The 17322-nt window shown below is 43.6% G+C and overlaps 1 protein-coding gene across 1 annotated transcript in view; it reads right to left on the minus strand.

The window, feature by feature from the left end:
* Positions 1-1137: 1137 nt before the first annotated feature.
* Positions 1138-17322, minus strand: part of ETV5 (ETS variant transcription factor 5) — a 54670-nt gene continuing 38485 nt past the window's right edge. The window contains exons 9-13 of the mRNA XM_068546408.1: positions 15841-15900; positions 11707-11775; positions 11389-11558; positions 6575-6676; positions 1138-3645 (exon numbers count right to left, since the gene is read on the minus strand). Coding sequence (XP_068402509.1) covers positions 3424-3645; positions 6575-6676; positions 11389-11558; positions 11707-11775; positions 15841-15900 — 623 coding nt within the window. The 3' untranslated portion in view covers positions 1138-3423. The remainder of the gene's footprint in view (positions 3646-6574; positions 6677-11388; positions 11559-11706; positions 11776-15840; positions 15901-17322) is intronic.

Consider the following 17322-nt stretch of genomic DNA (forward strand, 5'->3'; position numbering starts at 1 on the left):
TAAACTTTTCCCAAGTGATATATATATTCCCGAAATCATGAGTTAAATTCATTTCACCTGCATTCACTAATCAACGTGGTTTTAAGACTTACCATGTCCTCCAAGGAGCACGTGGCCTAAACAATGTTTGCCTGAGATATTCTCGGGAACTTGCAGTCAGCTGTGTGTACCTAGTTGGAGCTGGGCTGGTTAAGACCGGACAGGAGCACGGACCCTCCAACTGGGCATGCACGGTGTCCGCTGGGTGACCTTTCGACACAGAGGGCTGAAAACTCCACCCTCAGGATGTGCAGGGGCCTATAGCCTAGTGCAGAACCTCGATTCCCGCACCTTTTTCCAATCACCTTTCGCCGTGCTCCCCACGCCTCAGTCGGCCCTGACGCTTTATTCCTAAACCTATAAATACCCCCGCCCCTTGCCTTATAGGAGGTAGTTTTCAGACTTGTTTTCTCGTCTATCTCGCTGCTTTCCCTTTAAGCTCTCTTTTTGCTGCAAACCTAGGTGTCTCAGCATTTTGGCTTGCTGAGCATTAGAATGAGCCTGGTTCGGTAACATGGTTCAAACTCGGAAGAAAGGTTTTTACTGCTCTATGGCTGGAAAGAACAAACAGCCAAAACCTTCCTAAGTTGTTGTTTTTGAGGGAACAACTATTAGTAAAATTTCTACTCCTTAAGGTCTAAACCTTTTGGGGGGAAAACTAGGGAATGGGTGGTCTTCTTAACTTCTGTCTGGTTTTTCCAAGAATCCATCTAAGGGGCTGAGCTGGATGCATCTTGGAACTCAGAGTCCTAGCTTAGTTAGTGATCTTTTCACGCAACCCAGGGCCCAAGCGTGAGCTATGCTTTAAAAAAAGTTGACTAAAAGTTGGCAAGTAGGTGGGTTCAAGGAGAGAGGGGGTGGTGTCAGCTCACCACTGGCTAGGAAACCCTCTCTGCTTTCTACTCTCCTACTCTCTTGGGTCAAATGTTTAGCCAGAGCTTAAGAAATAAGGCAAGAGAGCAGTTGTACACAAACCATCAACTTCCACAGTCATAAGGCTAAACAGCTGACAGGGGGAGAGAAAGATGCCAGGTGGCTTCTGCTTGCTTCAAGATTAGACCACTGAGGGCAAGAAAGAGGCGGGTTTCAAGCACTTGGTAAACTGAAAGCAAACTTCTTTATTGTACACAGTACAGAATATAACGCAGCTCGGCAGGATGCAAACGGCCCTGCGCAGGGGAAAGTATTTCAAATCAACTGGCAGGTTTAAGCCTTTCTGCACTGTAGACTTTCCACACTCTGGAAAGAAGCAAAAACAAGAACAAAGAAACAAAACCATCAGGGAGGTGCATGAGTCCGATGGGAATGCAACGGTGATGCTGCCATCCTGTGTCCCGTGACAGCACAGGCCACGTGGCCACAGCAGGGGAGGGGAGCTCAGGCTACACAGGATTCTTTTCGTACTTGCTAAGACAGCATAAATCCATCAAAAAAAAAAAAAAAAAAAAAAAACCCAACAAAACCCAAACCCGGATAAGTAAAGAAAGGAAAAAACAAATCCTATACAGCATTTACAACAAATTAACCTCTAGCCAGCTGGGGGTAAAATATGCATCTATGTATAGACTATGTGTAGGTTAGAAAGCTATAAATACCGGTTTGGAAAGTCCTTTGATTAGAATACAATGCTAATTAAGGCCCAAGCTACAGGTTCAATAACTTTGTGGGCTAATTAGCTTCCAAGATAGGAAAATCTTGTATTTCCATAGCTATAAAATGCACCCCTTATCTCTGTGACCCTCTTCACAAATGTGCTCCTGGTCACCAGGGGGACTGTTTGAGACTACAGAGCATTCCATCAATAGAAAAACAACTCAAAGCACTGTCCTTCGCATATGAAGAGTAGCATAGTCATTCTTTGTGTGCTAGGTGTCAGGGGAAGCACAGAATCCTATCAGTAGGCAGCAAGGTGCTACCACTTTCTAATTCTTTTTCCACTACTTTGAGCTTAACTTTCATATAGCTTTAGCTGGGTTATTTAAAACTTTCCCAATATAATACAGCAATCAGAGAAAACCTTTTTTAAAGTGGCAGGAAACTAAGATGCTAGTACTGCTTTACCTGTCAGTGTCGCACATAAGTCTCAAACCCTATTGAATCATATGCAGGGTTTAAAGTCCAAAAATTAAAGAAAAAGGAAAACAAAACAAACTGAAATGGAAATTGTCATCAGTCATGCCCAGGGAAGAATCCCTACCTAGGGTTTCCACCAGGTGACCAGGTTTCAAATGGACATGACATGTATTATGTACATATGCTTTCCAGAGAGGGCATGTGAGGGAACATGGGGGACTATACACATAGAATCTAAACGGTGTGTCCAGGCTGCCCTGCACACCTCAAAAATGTACAACTCAGGTGCAAATGTTCCATCAGGCTGTCTGGTGCAGAAAGCACAAAGCAGGCAATAAAAGAGGGCTTGTACTCGGCTAAGGGGACGCCCCCCAGCAAAGCCCCTTTCAAGCTGCAGCGTCTTCATAAGTTGGCACTGCCCCGTTTAAAGGGCACAGTGCACAGTTACCAAAAGGTTTGTTTTTTTTGCTTTAAATACCAAAACTACAAAAATCAGTTTATAAACTGTTTTTCCAAAACAACCACCAAAACAAAACAATCCCCTGAATCAAAGCAAAACAAGATACCGTCAAAAGTATTAATCACCCTTCTCCTAAAATTAAAGCCATCCTCACACACAACCATGTTGTGACTGGGAAGAGAAAGGGGACTTGCTCTACTTGGTGACCACATGGCCAGAAGGTTCCCAAGGGTAGCAATGGTTTATTATTTGAGAACCATGGAGTGGGTAACAGCTGTTCATCCTTTTCCCCCTTCTTTCCAGACCAAGAGGAAACATTTCAGATTAAGCTGGAAGAGCTCTCTGAGTTTTAAGATATATTTGTAACCCTTCATATGGTTTGAGCCTCCCCAACTTTGCCTACCTCCTGTTCTATGGGTTTGTGACAGCTTTTTCAATAAATTGTGCAAATCAGAGCCCTTCTATGTAAAGGCATTTAGTAGTCCATGATCAATGCAGATTGTCACACACTCTGTCCTGGTTTGTGGGTACTAACCTGAACAAGGTATTGCTTTGCATAATATTGTCCATGGGAAGGAGGCTCCATTTCAATTGCTTTCCCAGAAACCTTGTCAGGTTCAGAGCTGAGGCACCAGCCTTTTGGTGGTTTTCTGCCCCTCCCTGTTCCCACTCCCCCGCCAAGGTATCTGTCTTTAAGGGTGCTGATTGATCCAGAGACAGCTTGGGTTCTCCAGATAATACTCAAAGGGCAAGCTTTGGGAACAGCCAGAAACACAAACAAAACCACTGCCCTCGTTTGCCTGAATGGGAACTGCTAGCTCTAGGGTTTGGCCGCTCAGCTGCTCGGAAACTTAGTAAGCAAAGCCTTCGGCATAGGGGAGGCTGCTGCAGCGGTCCACATCCAGGAGGTAAGCAGGGTTGTCTTCAAAGTGGGTCAGTGGCAGGGTGTCCTCCTCGCTGAGGTGGCACTCAGACTCCGCTTTCAGGAACGGACGTTGGTTGTCGGGGAAGGCCATGGAGAAAAGGGCATCGGGGTCGCAGACAAACTTGTAGACGTATCGTTCCCCGGCCACCTGAGAGAGAAAACACACCTTATGAGGCCCAGCTGGAACAGGGCGTGGGCCGGGGCCAGGGCACCAAGGGAAGAATAACGAGATATTTGTAAGTCACCAAGCTCTCAGGGAGCCAGGGACCAAGAGGCTCACTGGTAGCTGATTATCCAAATCATTCAGATTTATTTTGATAAACTGTGGGAACCTGTTACCTGCCAAGTGTTGACACCACAGCTTAGCAGTTGAAAAGAATATCTGAATTTCAAACTCATATTAGGTTCTTTTAAAAGAAAATCCTCACTGTGTTATACTCACAGCCTAGAAACAACGGTTATGCTGACGTTGGTGCCTGATATTACGGGAAGATATACGGATTGAAAGATGCAGGAGTCAGACCATGTGTTCAGTTCCCTCCAAAGTTTACAGTCTTCCCAGGACAGCTTTGCTCTGAAGGGCTAGGAATTCAGAGAGCTGTGTGGGAATTTTTAGTTTGTTCCAAAACCAAACAGAACTGTGTTTTGGCTTACCTGCAGTTTTAAATTACTCATTCCATGGTTCTGCTACACTGAAGGAACTGATAACTACCTTTATATGAATTTTATGCATTATAATATTACGAGAACCAAATGGTCTTGATTAAGGGTGGCAGATGTATAAAATCAATCATCCCTATTTGGGTTGTTTTGTTTGAAAGCCAGTTTTATGTTAAATCTCTGGTTCCCCGGCCCAAGAGTCAGCTCACGTATGTGGAAGAAGTAGGAGGACATAGTGGCAATGATACCAGCTCAGAAGCCAGGAGCGGATGGCTCCCAGCCTTGGCTCAGTCGCTAACAAGTCTCAACCTCTATGAGCCTCAATTTTCCCTTTCAAAAACCGAGGGTATGGGACTACTGCTTTTCTAAGTCCCTCCCTAGACAGGCATGCTACCACTCTTTTATTTAGTTCTCATTTACTCATGGGTCATGTAATAAATATAACAATGATCTCTTACACTGGATAGCACATTACTATTTCTAGAATGTTTTCACATATATTACCCTTTGAGATTAGATTAGGGACTATTATCTACATTTTTATTGGAAACAGGCTTTGGAAGGTTGACTTTCCTTAAAGCATAAATAAATGGGAGTGCTGGATCTGAGCTCCCCAAGTCTCATTCCTGTGCCTTCCTGTACTTTTTGCCTGTTTTATTCTCAGAAAATTCTCTTCTACTTCCTTAGAAAACCTAGGAACAAGTTCATAGGGACAACTCGTTGCCATTAGTTCAATTTAACTGTCTTGATTACATTCCCTCAGATTGGATCTGGAGTTGGGAACAGCAAAGGAGTAATGGCCCTCCTTCCTGAGTTTAGGATTCTACCTGATGATGTTAAAACTAAAAGGGGAGAGAGTGTGTGTGAAGTTTGAGGGGAAAAAGGCAGTGACTGCTAATGGGTTCAGGGTTTCTTTTTAAGGTGATAAAATGTTCTAAAATTGATTGTGGTGACGGCTGCACTACTCTGTGCACATATTAAAGCCCCACTGACTTTAACCCTTTAAAAATAAAAGGGGGGAGGTCAGGTGGGGTGACCACCCATCCTAGAGTATTCACTTTGTGCCAAGCACTGAAGTCAAACCCTCATTCCTGCCCTAAAGGAGCTGATACTCCTGCGGCAGATACTGACAAGCCAGGGAGTAACTTACAATACAGACAGTAGGGGAAGTGATGGAGATGAGCCCAGGTGCTCTCAGAAGCAGAAGAGGGACCATGTAACTCAGCCTGAGAACTGCAGATTCTTGGAGTAAAGAGGTGATTTACTGAGAAAACAAGTAGGGGCTGGCCAGGCAGTGAAGGCGTTAGGAGTGTTCTTAAGTAGGACGGTAGTTTAATAGGTATTTTTTTCATTTTATAGTATGCTTGATAACTTACATGAATGATACGTATTGTTCGGTAAACAAATATATTAAGAGAAAGATGGCTAGGCTAGTGAAAGCAGCCAAATACAAGTGAGGAAATGAGGGTTTAATGGGGCCTTGAGCCTGTATGAAGCATTAAAAAGTCTGGATCTTATCCAGAAGACCATCCATGAAAAGCTGTTTTAATATTTTTTAAGGAGATGAGAGGAATATGGGGTCATATTACCACCTGCCTCTGAGAAAGATAAACCTGGCTTCAGCGTAGACAAGTTCTCAGCAGCAATGACCATATACTTCTGAGTGCATCTTGGCATCTACCATGTAGGCTGCTTAAATGTGTAAATGCTAGAATCTGGGCAACAGTACAGTATAAAATCTGGTGGCTAAGAAAAACCAATCAAAGATTTGCCATTCTCATCTTCTGCCTATCCACAGGATTTTAAGATTGTGGTTCTTCACCACCTATCACAATAAGGATTTTGTATTGGCTTCCTCAGAATTACACTTCATCCTCTTTTCTGCTACCTGCTACCAGGTGATTCTGCCATTTTGCAAACCTTGGGTTTTTAACTTGGGTTCCAGTTTCTAAGGTTCTAAAAGAGAAATAAGATTTTTTTTTTTACTGCCCTAACACTTTTGGGAGTATTAAACCAACATATTTGGAGGTCTCGGTGTTTCAACTAAAGACTTCGCCTAAGCTCTCATGGGAGGGGAGACCTTCAAGTCGATTCCCTCACTTGCTCCTTTATGGATATAATAGTTGGCCTAAATGTCTGGACATTTTTGTAAGTAGAGACAGTTTAAAGCAGAGGAGGCTAATTTTCCTACAGTGTCGTCCACACACAACCTTTGGCTTTCACATACCCAACAGCATTAAAGGTGCTCTTTATTATCTCATTTAACTCAAGTTTTTCCAAGATGTTTTTCCTATCACAGAATCACTTACGAGGCTGACATTTCCTCCCAGTCATCACATACAGTTTTATTTCAGAAACCCTTGACATTTTCTTTGAGAGTGGTCAGAGTGGTCTAAGCGTCTCTAGTAATCGCTCACCTTCTGCATGATGCCCTTTTCATAGTAATAGCGCAGAGATCGGCTGAGCTTGTCGTAGTTCATGGCTGGCCGGTTCTTCTGAATGCCCCAACGCCGAGCGACCTGAAGAGACAGGAAAGCAATGGAAACTCATTCCCTGGGCTTAGTGGTTTTCTCCCAATCCCAGGAGAGCCAGTTCTAGAACCTGACTGCTTTGGTCAGTGACCCATTTCTCTGACCTGGAAGGAAAAGCACTTAATTCCCTCAAGACCAAACATTCAGCAAAGGTGATGATTCAGTCAAATGCTAAGAGGTGAGACCTAGAGGTGGAAAAATCCTAGCACTTTAATAAGACTGCAGAGGGCTCGGCTAGCGTCCCAGAGGAAGCAGGCTCTCTACTGTTTCTCCACATATGAATTATCGACCAATACCCATAGACCATTAGCATGTTGCCATTAAGTGCTATGGTTTCTGTAGCAGTCAATAAGGAATAATTAGAATGGTCATTCCTGAAACATTAGAAACACACTGGTGAGTTGCTAATGGGCCAGCAGAGCAAAAGTTCAATTCTAATAAGATTGGAGAGGGGCTGGGAGATGTTTACTTATAGCAGCTCATGGAGTAAAGGGGAATCAGATCATTTCAGCCTGCTGCCATCCAATCCCCTGCTCCCAGCAGACTTGCAGAATGGACATTAAAACATGTAGCACCATTATCCACTTAATGAAAAATTAACAGGGCTTCCCAAACAGTTCTGAAGTGCATTATATCCAACTTGGTCCACCTCTGAGGTGCAGTGATGGGGGGGGTGTAATTGGAGCTTTGGGCAAAGAGGCCTTATAGCAAGAAAACTTCCTAGTGGAGTTCAGCAGGACAGCCAAGCAATTTCTGTTCTCAAGTATCTCAACATCCCAAATCCTAATTATAAGGATGACTGTCAAGGTAAGAGAAGAATAACCTTGGAAATATGAGGTCTTTAAATGTATGCAAACCAGGGATCATGTTTTGAACATTTTGGGTCAGTTTTAGAAACTTAAAAAACCAAAATAACTACATTCCTTTTTATTAAATAAAAAAAAAGATGACAAACATGGAATGAGAAGTAGGGAGACTGCTAGTGGAAAAGGTGGATCATAAAACCACATTTCACTTGAAGTATTCTTTAAAAGTATTCGGGGCAGAATGAAAGCAACATCTTCTGAATTCAGGATTCTAAGATGACTAGCCTTTAATAAATACCAAAAATAATCTGATAAGTAAGGAAGAATGCATCTGTCCTAATTATATTACAGTAATTCAATAGCCACGATTCCACTCTGCCTTGCAAGAAACTGTGTGAAAGTTAAATTTCCATTCGTTTGCTTTGTGCCCCCATGGCACACACGATTATCCCTGGCTCTCCCCCTTTCTCCACATTGCACCCGTTCAACTCTTTGAAATGGCCAAAAAGGCAAAATTAACCAAAAACACATCCCCTGGTTAAAGAAGACAAACATTTTATTTTACTATTATTATTTTTGGCTGCACCGAGCAGCATGTAGGATCTTACTTCCCCGACCAGGGATCAAACGCATGTCCCCTGCAGTGGAAGTGTGGAGTCTTAACTACTGGGCTACCAGGGAAGTCCCGAGAAGATAAAACCAATTTTTAATCAATTTCTATTTTTAACCAGTTTTTAATCAATTTCAATATTTAACCAATTTCTATTTTTAAACCAATAGAAATAGGGGTAAGAAAGAACCTGTTAGATCAATACATGTCCTTTTACCTGTTCAAAAGAAATGACACCATGAAACTGCACTTGAACTGCAGTCAGACACAAGTGATGCAGGGACCCTTAAAAGAAGCCCAGCCTCATCATTTTACTACATTCAGTGGTGGAAAACAATTCGTGAATATTTTTCAACTTCAGCCGTGACCTCTCTTTGCTGTCACGTGCATATGCAGTAGCTTGCTGGAGAGAGGTTTTATATATGCACAGACTTCAAAGCAGCTCTGGTAGCCATAGTTACTGACTCATCCTCTTGGGCCAGGGCCCTCTGATTCAGTAGCCCTCACCAGGGCTGCTCTTTCTGCAGTAATCATGATGCAGCACAACTGCAGAGCAGCTGGGAATTAGGGCTGTCCCATTTCTGGGGGGAGGGGAGCAGGCAATAGCTTGCTACCAGATCCTCCTTTCTTTCGTCTTTCACATTCGTTACTTTGATAGCATGCATCTTGAGGATGGAGGCCGAAGGAGTTTTAAAAACAAACAAACAAACAAAAAAACCTCACATGTCTCTTCCTCCCTTTTTAAGAGAGAGCAGCCGCAGCGCAGGGAGCGGCTCTTTCTAGCAGCCCGTCCTTTTAAACCTCCCCATGGCATCATTTATCTGCCACATGTTCAACAAACAACCCTACCCCCCAAAATATTCATTAATGCAGATTCACAGTTAAAATGGCTCCAGATTAAAGCCGAGTCAGTCATAATTGAGAGGGTGCTAAGCTGGATGACAATCAAAAGACATTTGATTAGGAGGCCTGCCAAAAGCAGTTCCAAAACCACAATTTCCATGCACAGTGTAATGGATATTATGGATAATTACCCAGAGTGCACTACTCAGCCACACAGCTGCCTACAATTACGGCCCAAACAGCTTCCTCCTCCGCTTCACCCTTCAAGCTTCCCCCATGACAACTTCTTACAGCTTTTTCGAGGAGTTGGTATCTTCCTGACAGTAACAAGAGTAGGGCCCTCCAAGTTACACAAGGATTAGAGAGCGAAAAAATTCAAATGCTGCATGTCCCGAGGCCAAAGTGCACATGTGGAACAGAGCTGATCCTGGGTTAAGAGAATGGAATATTCGGAGTTCATGGAATGCTCGGAGATTTCAAGGTGCGGCGGAAAGAAGTACTTCCTGAAGAAACAAAGCTGTCCAACCAGCTGAGGGGAGGCTCAAGGCCACCACAGGCCTCCCCTGTGACTTGGCTGCTTGGCATTTATGTGAGCATTCTGGCTTAGTATTAGCTTCGTTATTAAGAAAGCCGGGCCCTTTGCCATCTGTTCATCATTTTCTTTACCACTGGTAGGAGAGCAGCAGATTCAATAACAGCTTTACAAAGGGTCATAACCAGGTTTACCTGCAGCTATACAGCCTGTGCTTAGGCCAGAGGCAGTGGCAATAAAGTAATAAAAGCTCCTGTTTGAAATGAGATAAATCAATAAGGGCTGCCCACATGACAGACTGACTTTCAAAAAGCCTTAGTGAGTCTGGGCGACATGCTTTTCTCAAGCCTCACATAAACCAGGCCACGTTATGAGGAAAAGAATGCAGGGCGGATGCTCTCCAGTGTGGCTGGAAGCCGCAAACACGGCTCCACTTCTAAACACGACTTAGCCAAAAAGACACCCTTAGAAAAACACAGCACTACCAAACTCTGGCTTTGAAGGTAGACTGACTCTTAACAGAAACCGTTTACAATATGAGGTGTTGACATATTTCCATTTTTTTGTGAATGATGCAAGATCGGGAACACCATACATATATCTTCTCTAACTGCCTTTAATGAAGCCTGCCTTCCTCTCCTATCAGTCAGGATTCTCCTTAAGTCTCCAATCCACACATTCTCCTTTGCTCATCTTAACTTTCAGGCCACTTTCTTCTTCCAAGTCTCCTGCTGTTAACCCCCATGCCCACCTATCCCCTTGGTGTGCTAAAGTGAGCCCTGGAATTGATGGAACAACATCTACAACTGCAGTCCCTGTTCAAACTCCTTCCGAGAGCATTGGTCCCATTCCAATCACACCCAACCCAAAGATACGTTTTGCTCTGCTGGTTTAATATGTAACACCTAAGTACATGCTACCAAAAGAAGCATATGTCGGATTTTCAGGGAAGTTATTTCTTTTCTATTTATAATCTCTCTAGATTCTAAATCAGATAGAAATCAAATCAACCCCTTTGGGAATTCCCTGGCGGTCCAGGGGTTAGGATTCCAAGCTCTCACTGCTGAGGGCCCCGGTTTAATCCCTGGTCGGGGAACTAAGATCCCATAAGCCGTGTGGCGCGGCCATAAAACCAAAACAAACAAACAAAAAACAACCCCTTTTGAAATATGCCAAACTCAGAGCCAACCCCTTTTGAAATATGCCAAACTCAGAGCCTGATTTAATTTACTTTGTTATACTCAGGAAAGGAGGAGTTCTATGATGTCCTCCCCTTTTGAAGAAATGGTATTGGTTCTGTCCATTGGCCTTTCTGTCAATAGTGTGGGCAGACAGTAAAAATGTTTCCTTTTTCTATTAACAAAATAATGAAGGTTTGTGTCCTCTCTCAACCACTGTGATACTACATTTAAAAAAAAAAATCTAACTTCCTAAGATTGACCCATCTCTGATAATTTTATTTCTCTAGGTTAGAGCCATTTGAAATACCCAGTGGGGTAGTTGCAACCTATAGTATATTACCAAAATGTCTTACACTCTGTTCATGTAACCTCTGGTATAGGCTATGACATATGAGGGCTGACACCAAAACAAGTTGGTATCACTGAAAGAACTCTTGAAAAAGACTTTCTGAGAGAGAGCAGACCCTATTAGAATGTAAGTCTTCATGGCCTCCCTCCCCAGAGTTTGCAGAAGTGTTACTAATACTTTTTATATATTCTGCAGTGGAGAACTCTGTCTGTGAATTGTAAGTTGTCCTATTAATAGAAAAGGCACTGCCAAGCCCATTGGCCAGGCTAGAATCTGAATGAGAAGGAAGAGCATATTTAACACCGTAAAAAAGGCTCAATGGAGAACAGGAACAAACATCAACAAATCAAATCACCTGATGCCAGCTTCCAGTGCTTACCTCCTCCGGTTCTATCAGCTTGAACTCCATGCCTCGGCCTGTCCAGGCAATGAAGTGGGCATTGGCTGGGTCGTCAAGAAGGGTAACCAGGAACTGCCACAGCTGAAGGGAACCTCGCCTCTGGTAAGGGGGCCCCTCCCGATACATGGTGGGCTCTTGTTTGACTTTGCCTGTTTGGGACAAAGACACATATGTGGTACTTTAGTCTCAAGTTTCTCAGCTGATTTGGGCAAACGCTAATTTGGCCTCAAGACCGATGAGCGTACTCTGACATCTTGAACCTTCCAGTTTCGCAACAAACTGGATGTGGCTACTTACCTTCCAGTCTCTCAGGAACAACACAGGTGTCATCAAAGTACAACCGGGGATCCTTCTCATATGAAAAACCTGAAGGAGAATTTAGAACATGTTGCTGAACAAACTGTGTTCTCTGAAAACTCTAGATTTAAGGACTAAAACAGGATTCTACCATTTCAGGTCCTCAGCCTGATGAACTGCTCTATCTATGCCAGACTGAATTTTGGGGGGAACTTCAACTTCACCAGGACTTAGGTGTCCTGTTCTGACGCGATCAGAACTGAACCTGCACTTCAGTCAGCATGCATCAATTCCTGCTATTAGAGCTGAGACTGTAGGGAGGCACTGAGTCGCCAGTACGTTCCTTCGCATCTTGCTTACGAGGTCTGCATGGATCAGCGTGGCCGTGACTAAGCCTTTGTATCTGAAAAGACATCTCATCTATTTCAGTTGGCCTTACTGGGTGGATTTGGTTGATCTATACGTGGTCTCGCCGTGTTCCTTTTAGCAAATATTAATTTCAACCTTTCTTACTGCTTGTCCAGGCTGCCCACACACCTCATTCAATTATGAAAAAGCTTGGAGGGTAGAGAACAATGCCAAATGAGTAAAGACTTGGGCCTGTGGAGGATTGTGACAAGCAATAATTTTAAAGACAAGTTGGAGGTATTATCACCTCCAGACACTGTGGAAGGGATCTGAAGAGACTTGCTGTCAATAAAACTTATTTGTTGTATAGACAAGAAAACAAAGGGGAACTGACTGGGTCCAACAACACATGTAAGTGGAAATGAAAGGCAGGCAGGGCAAAAAGTGGAAGGTGTCAAGGAGAAGGATGGCCTGGCATTCTAAACCCACCAACCCTTAATATGCATTCAACGCTGACCACCAGGTCACCAGGCACCCTGACAAGGCCAGCGGCTCAAGCCAAAGCCAGTTAGTAGACAGGCGTGATGGGACCACACCCTTGCCTGTGGTCCAGCCTGTTTCAGGGGGCGAGTGCTCCAGCGTACTCCCCTCTACCCGCACACTTCTCAAGAGGAAGCGCCAGGAGCTCCCGTCTGCTCGGTGGAGCTCCCTGTGCTCGGTTCTCTGATCAGTTCGTCAGGCGTGGGGTCCAGGCCTATGAGTGTCAGGTACGCGGTAGGGGGAGGGCAGAGGAGTGAAGGGCTAGCATTAGATTTTGAGAGGGATTTGCTCTGACTTAAAATCCTTGGGTAAAGGTGCCAAGAAAGAATCTGTTCTTTTTCTTCACAATCAGCCCGGGTCAAGTTCTTCTTGGCAGGATCAGCACAATTTTAAAGAGGACTGGGGTTGGGAAAACACTGCCCAACCTGGAGGAAACAGACTGTTTTAAGGTTCTGTATTATTCATTTTTGTTTCCTCAGCCCCAAGCATTATTCCTCTGCTTAACTACAAAGGAAGTATATTTTATTTAGTATTTAATCCAATAAATATTTATGCCGGGCACTGTGCTAGAAGGGGGTAGATAGAAGAATACAGACGGTGCTTGCTCTCGTGGAGCTTGCATCCCAACTGGTGGAGACAGACAACAAAGTAGAGAAAAAAGAGACATGGTGTAGTGTGAAGAGTGTGGGCCCTGGAGCCAGACTGATAGACCTAGGTTAACTGTGTGACCTTGAACAAGTTAATTTCTCTCAAGTTAATTTCCTCATCTGAAGACTGGGGAAGATATTAATTCCCACCTTATAGGCTTGTGAGAATTTAATGACTTGATACATATTCTGTTCCATTGACCGATTTATCTTTACAATAGAGAGCTAACAATAGCTCCTGGTACATAAGTGTGCAATACATGATAGTTATAAGAAATTAAGACAGTAAGTACTTGTACATTGTGATAAGTGCTATTAAGAGATTAACTGGATAATGTGAGAGCTTTATCTTATATTCTGTCATGGATTCTAAATTCCTTTAGGATAAGGACCATATCCTGAATATCTTAGCCTCCTTATAGCACCTGGTATGTAAGTGCTCAATAAATATTTGAATAAATATGAGGGAATCTATAGTTTCCATTAAAAGATTTAAGAATGCAATACTAACTTTTAAGTTAGGGACTCAGGGACTCCTATAATTTATTTTCCAGTTTAGTACTAGGAAACTGACTTATGACAAACTATTATACTTTATATTAACAAGAATTACATAATCCATCATGCTTCATGCTTTTTGCCTTGGCTACCAGGAAGCTATGTATTTCCTGACTTTCCACATGGATTTTGCTATTCCAGTGATGTTTTAACAGCCTTATTATAAAGTCATTATAAATAAACTACAAAGTTTACACACCTGTCAAAATTGCCATGTTATTTTTAGAGCTTTTCTTCCTCTAAGGTAAAGAAAATACATTCACAGTTCACAGTATACAGGGAAAAAATGTAAATCTAGATTAAATTCTAGGTTTGGTTTTTCAAACTAATCAGATGAAGCCCTGCCCATGAGTATCGTTTTGGTGTACTTTGTGGTTTCTAGTCATTGCCACATGTGGTTCTCTAAAACATCTGGAAGATGCTGTTGGTTTAAGTGAAATTTAAGTCAGTTGAATTTGCACAGCAGTTACATCAGTTGTGGCCACAACCATCTAATCACTCAAATAAAGGTGGCAGGAAGGAAGAACCTGTTTGAGGGACAAAGTGGAAATGAAAGATTCAAAACAGTATGCAAAGATTCCAGGTGAACGCTAAGGCAGGACGGCTGTCTTAGTAATCACAGATGCCAATCAGAAACACTTGTCTCACTATTTCACGGGCATCTGTGGTCAAGCCCGTATAAGGAGGAGAGAAAAACCATGTCAGGGTAATTGAGAGCAACTAAGAATGCAGATCTCTTTGAAACTAATTTCTTCAATGTGTATGGGGTCAGGGAAGAAGTGGGGGAAAAACACAAGCTCGCAGATATTCTGTGTGTAGTAAGCAGCCCGATGCCTTACTAAAAATATTTCCTTTAAGAGCATGCTCCTTTCTAAATGTTGTAATCATGCAAATGTTTTCCTCCCTCTCTTCCCTCACTCCCTTCTAGTTCGCCTGCTGCAGACATCACTTGCTGCTGTAGAAACATTCGGGAACCTGGAAGAGAGCCCCACACAGCTGTGCCGATCATGGCCAGAGGTCCAGTACACAGCCCTTCCTTCCCAGGGCTGGACACTCACTCGGAATATCCCTGGGTGCCCGTGGCAGCCACACTGGGTCTCTCCTCTAACCAAGTCAGTGGGAGGCAGCTACCCATAGAGACCACTCTTGTGAACCAATCACTCACAATAACCAGCCAATGCTTCACAGTGCTATTTTACAGGGTCTTTCAAACTTTCTCTAAAACTCTAGAACAGTGGTTGTCACCCTGGGACACATGAGAATCACCCAGGAAGCTTTACAAACTACTAACGCCTGAGCCCTAACCTGAGAATTTCTGATTTAATTGCTCTGGGTGAAGCCTGGACACCAGAAGTTTTAACAGTTCCCCAGGGGATTCTAATGTGCAGCCAAAGCTGAGCCTCACGACTCTGCAGTAGTTCTCATGTGAGTGTGCATCACGATCGCCTGGAGGGCTTGTTGGAACACAGCGCTGGGCCCCTCCCCTGGAGACTCTGATTCAGCAGGTCTGGGGTGGGTCCTGAGAATCTGCTTTTCTAACAAGTCCCAGGTGAAGCTGACTGATGCTGTAGGCTTGGGGAATCACACCGCTCTAGGTATTTACGGAGAGATGCATAGGACAGAAAACAGGACACACTTCTGGGGAACGTGTTCTAAGAGAGAAATCCTTCCCTGTTTCAGCGTTCAGAAGAGAACTCTTGAAGGTACCATCTCAAGCCGTGACGTAGTTTCCAAGTGCCAGTTTAGGTGATAGTGTTATCTACAGCTATATATACATAACCTCCTTGTATGGAAGGGTGGAAACCAGACGGTTCGTGTTTTCCTCGTAAAAGTTAGGGTCATTACTGTGGAAAAGGATGGCAGCCCTCACAGGTCAAGAGCATGCCTCAAACCCTGTGTGTGAGATAACTGGGGATCACAATAAGTGAACTCTCGTGTTCACAAGCTAAGGAAGGTTTAAACTATGATCTCAAATCTTAGCCTGGAAACTGAGCAACTTTAAGCTTCCTTGAATATTATTATTTTTTAAAGAGCTACTTACCTTCATGGCTACTGGAGAAGTAGCCCCCTCTCATGTAGGACGACTGGCAGTTAGGCACTTCTGAAAGAGAAACAGACACACACACTCCTGTCAATAGTGTCTGCAGCTGAATCAGCACATCGGTCCAACTGCAGCACTGCGGGAAAGCCCCTAAACCTTCTCCTGCTCCAAGGTCATGTCTTTGTGGCCTTGTCTTGGAAAAGAGGTACCACTCTAGTAAGCAGCGTGGGAAACACTATAACCCACCATCTGAACGGGGAGGACTCGACTCGCAATCAAGAGAACTGGGAGGAAAAAATACTCACTCCCGTAACTTGCTCATTTTAGAAACTAGTTAACGTCGAACCTCGTGAGAGAGTTAATGGCAGAAAAAGAAACTGGCTATCAAAAGGCCAACTTGGCCTTCTGCCTGTACTGACTCAGGGGCTTTGGGGTTTGGAGGGGCAGGAAGGTCACTTTAGAGCTTTCCCAGTTTGCTCCCCTTTAGTGCTGACGGTCATATCCATTTCTGCTCCAAGAAGTGAGGGTATTTTTAGGTCAAAGAGATGAGGGGATTGGAAGTGATGAAGCTAGGACAAGAATGGGCAGGAGTGAGGAACTGCAGCTTGGCAAGCTCATTTCTACCACATTGTTACTGTTAGAATGGAACCCATGCTGAAGCGATCTCTTCTTCAGACACCATGTTATCAAGGTGTCCATCGAGACAAAAGACAGTGAGCTGAGCTGTGCCCATGTGGGATGAGGCTTCACCCTGGGAACACCTCTCAGATCAAAGCATTGTAGATACGGTAACATCTGCTGGGTGTCTTGCTTTAAGGGAGTGGGATGGGGTGAAAGACTCATAGGACCGATGGAAATGTCAGTCCCAAAGGAAAAGTGCTGCTGGTCATGCCTGCTCCTGAGAAAAATACATCAAAGCCTTCAGGAGGAATGCCAGTGGACATTTTATAACCTATCGATACCTATACTTGGTAATTTTTCCATCATAAAGCAACAGATGTCTCCCTTCTGCCTACCTCCCCAGCCTTTCCCATAACCAATTTCTGCCTGAATTGAGCAATCTATGTATTATCTCAGAAGGCCAAGAGAAAATTCTATATCCTATTCCATTTGCAAAAGCCATTGAGTACATACTGCCCCACCCGCTCCCCAGGGTCTTCAAGGAAAGCACGCACAGGAAAGGTTGATAACTGACCCACCACCCTCAAATTCCTTTAGCACCAACTGCAAAAAAAAAAAAAAAGGAGCAAAAAAGTGTCATTTTTAAAATAAGGGGAAATGAAGAAGAGGAAAGAGTTTCTAAATGTGCAAGCTGCAAAATTCCCACTCTCCTTTCCCATAATGATCTCATTTAATAAGCCTGGCCTATAAGATATATAGTCAGTGAATGAGTGTTCGGGTGAGGGTGGAAAGGACTCCCAAGGACAGCTTAAACTTCTTTACGTTTAAGTTTCTAGAGAAGAGGTAACCCAAAAGCAAACC

This window comes from Eschrichtius robustus, chromosome 6, assembly GCF_028021215.1.
Source record: "Eschrichtius robustus isolate mEscRob2 chromosome 6, mEscRob2.pri, whole genome shotgun sequence".
In the NCBI taxonomy this organism is placed as follows: domain Eukaryota; kingdom Metazoa; phylum Chordata; class Mammalia; order Artiodactyla; family Eschrichtiidae; genus Eschrichtius; species Eschrichtius robustus.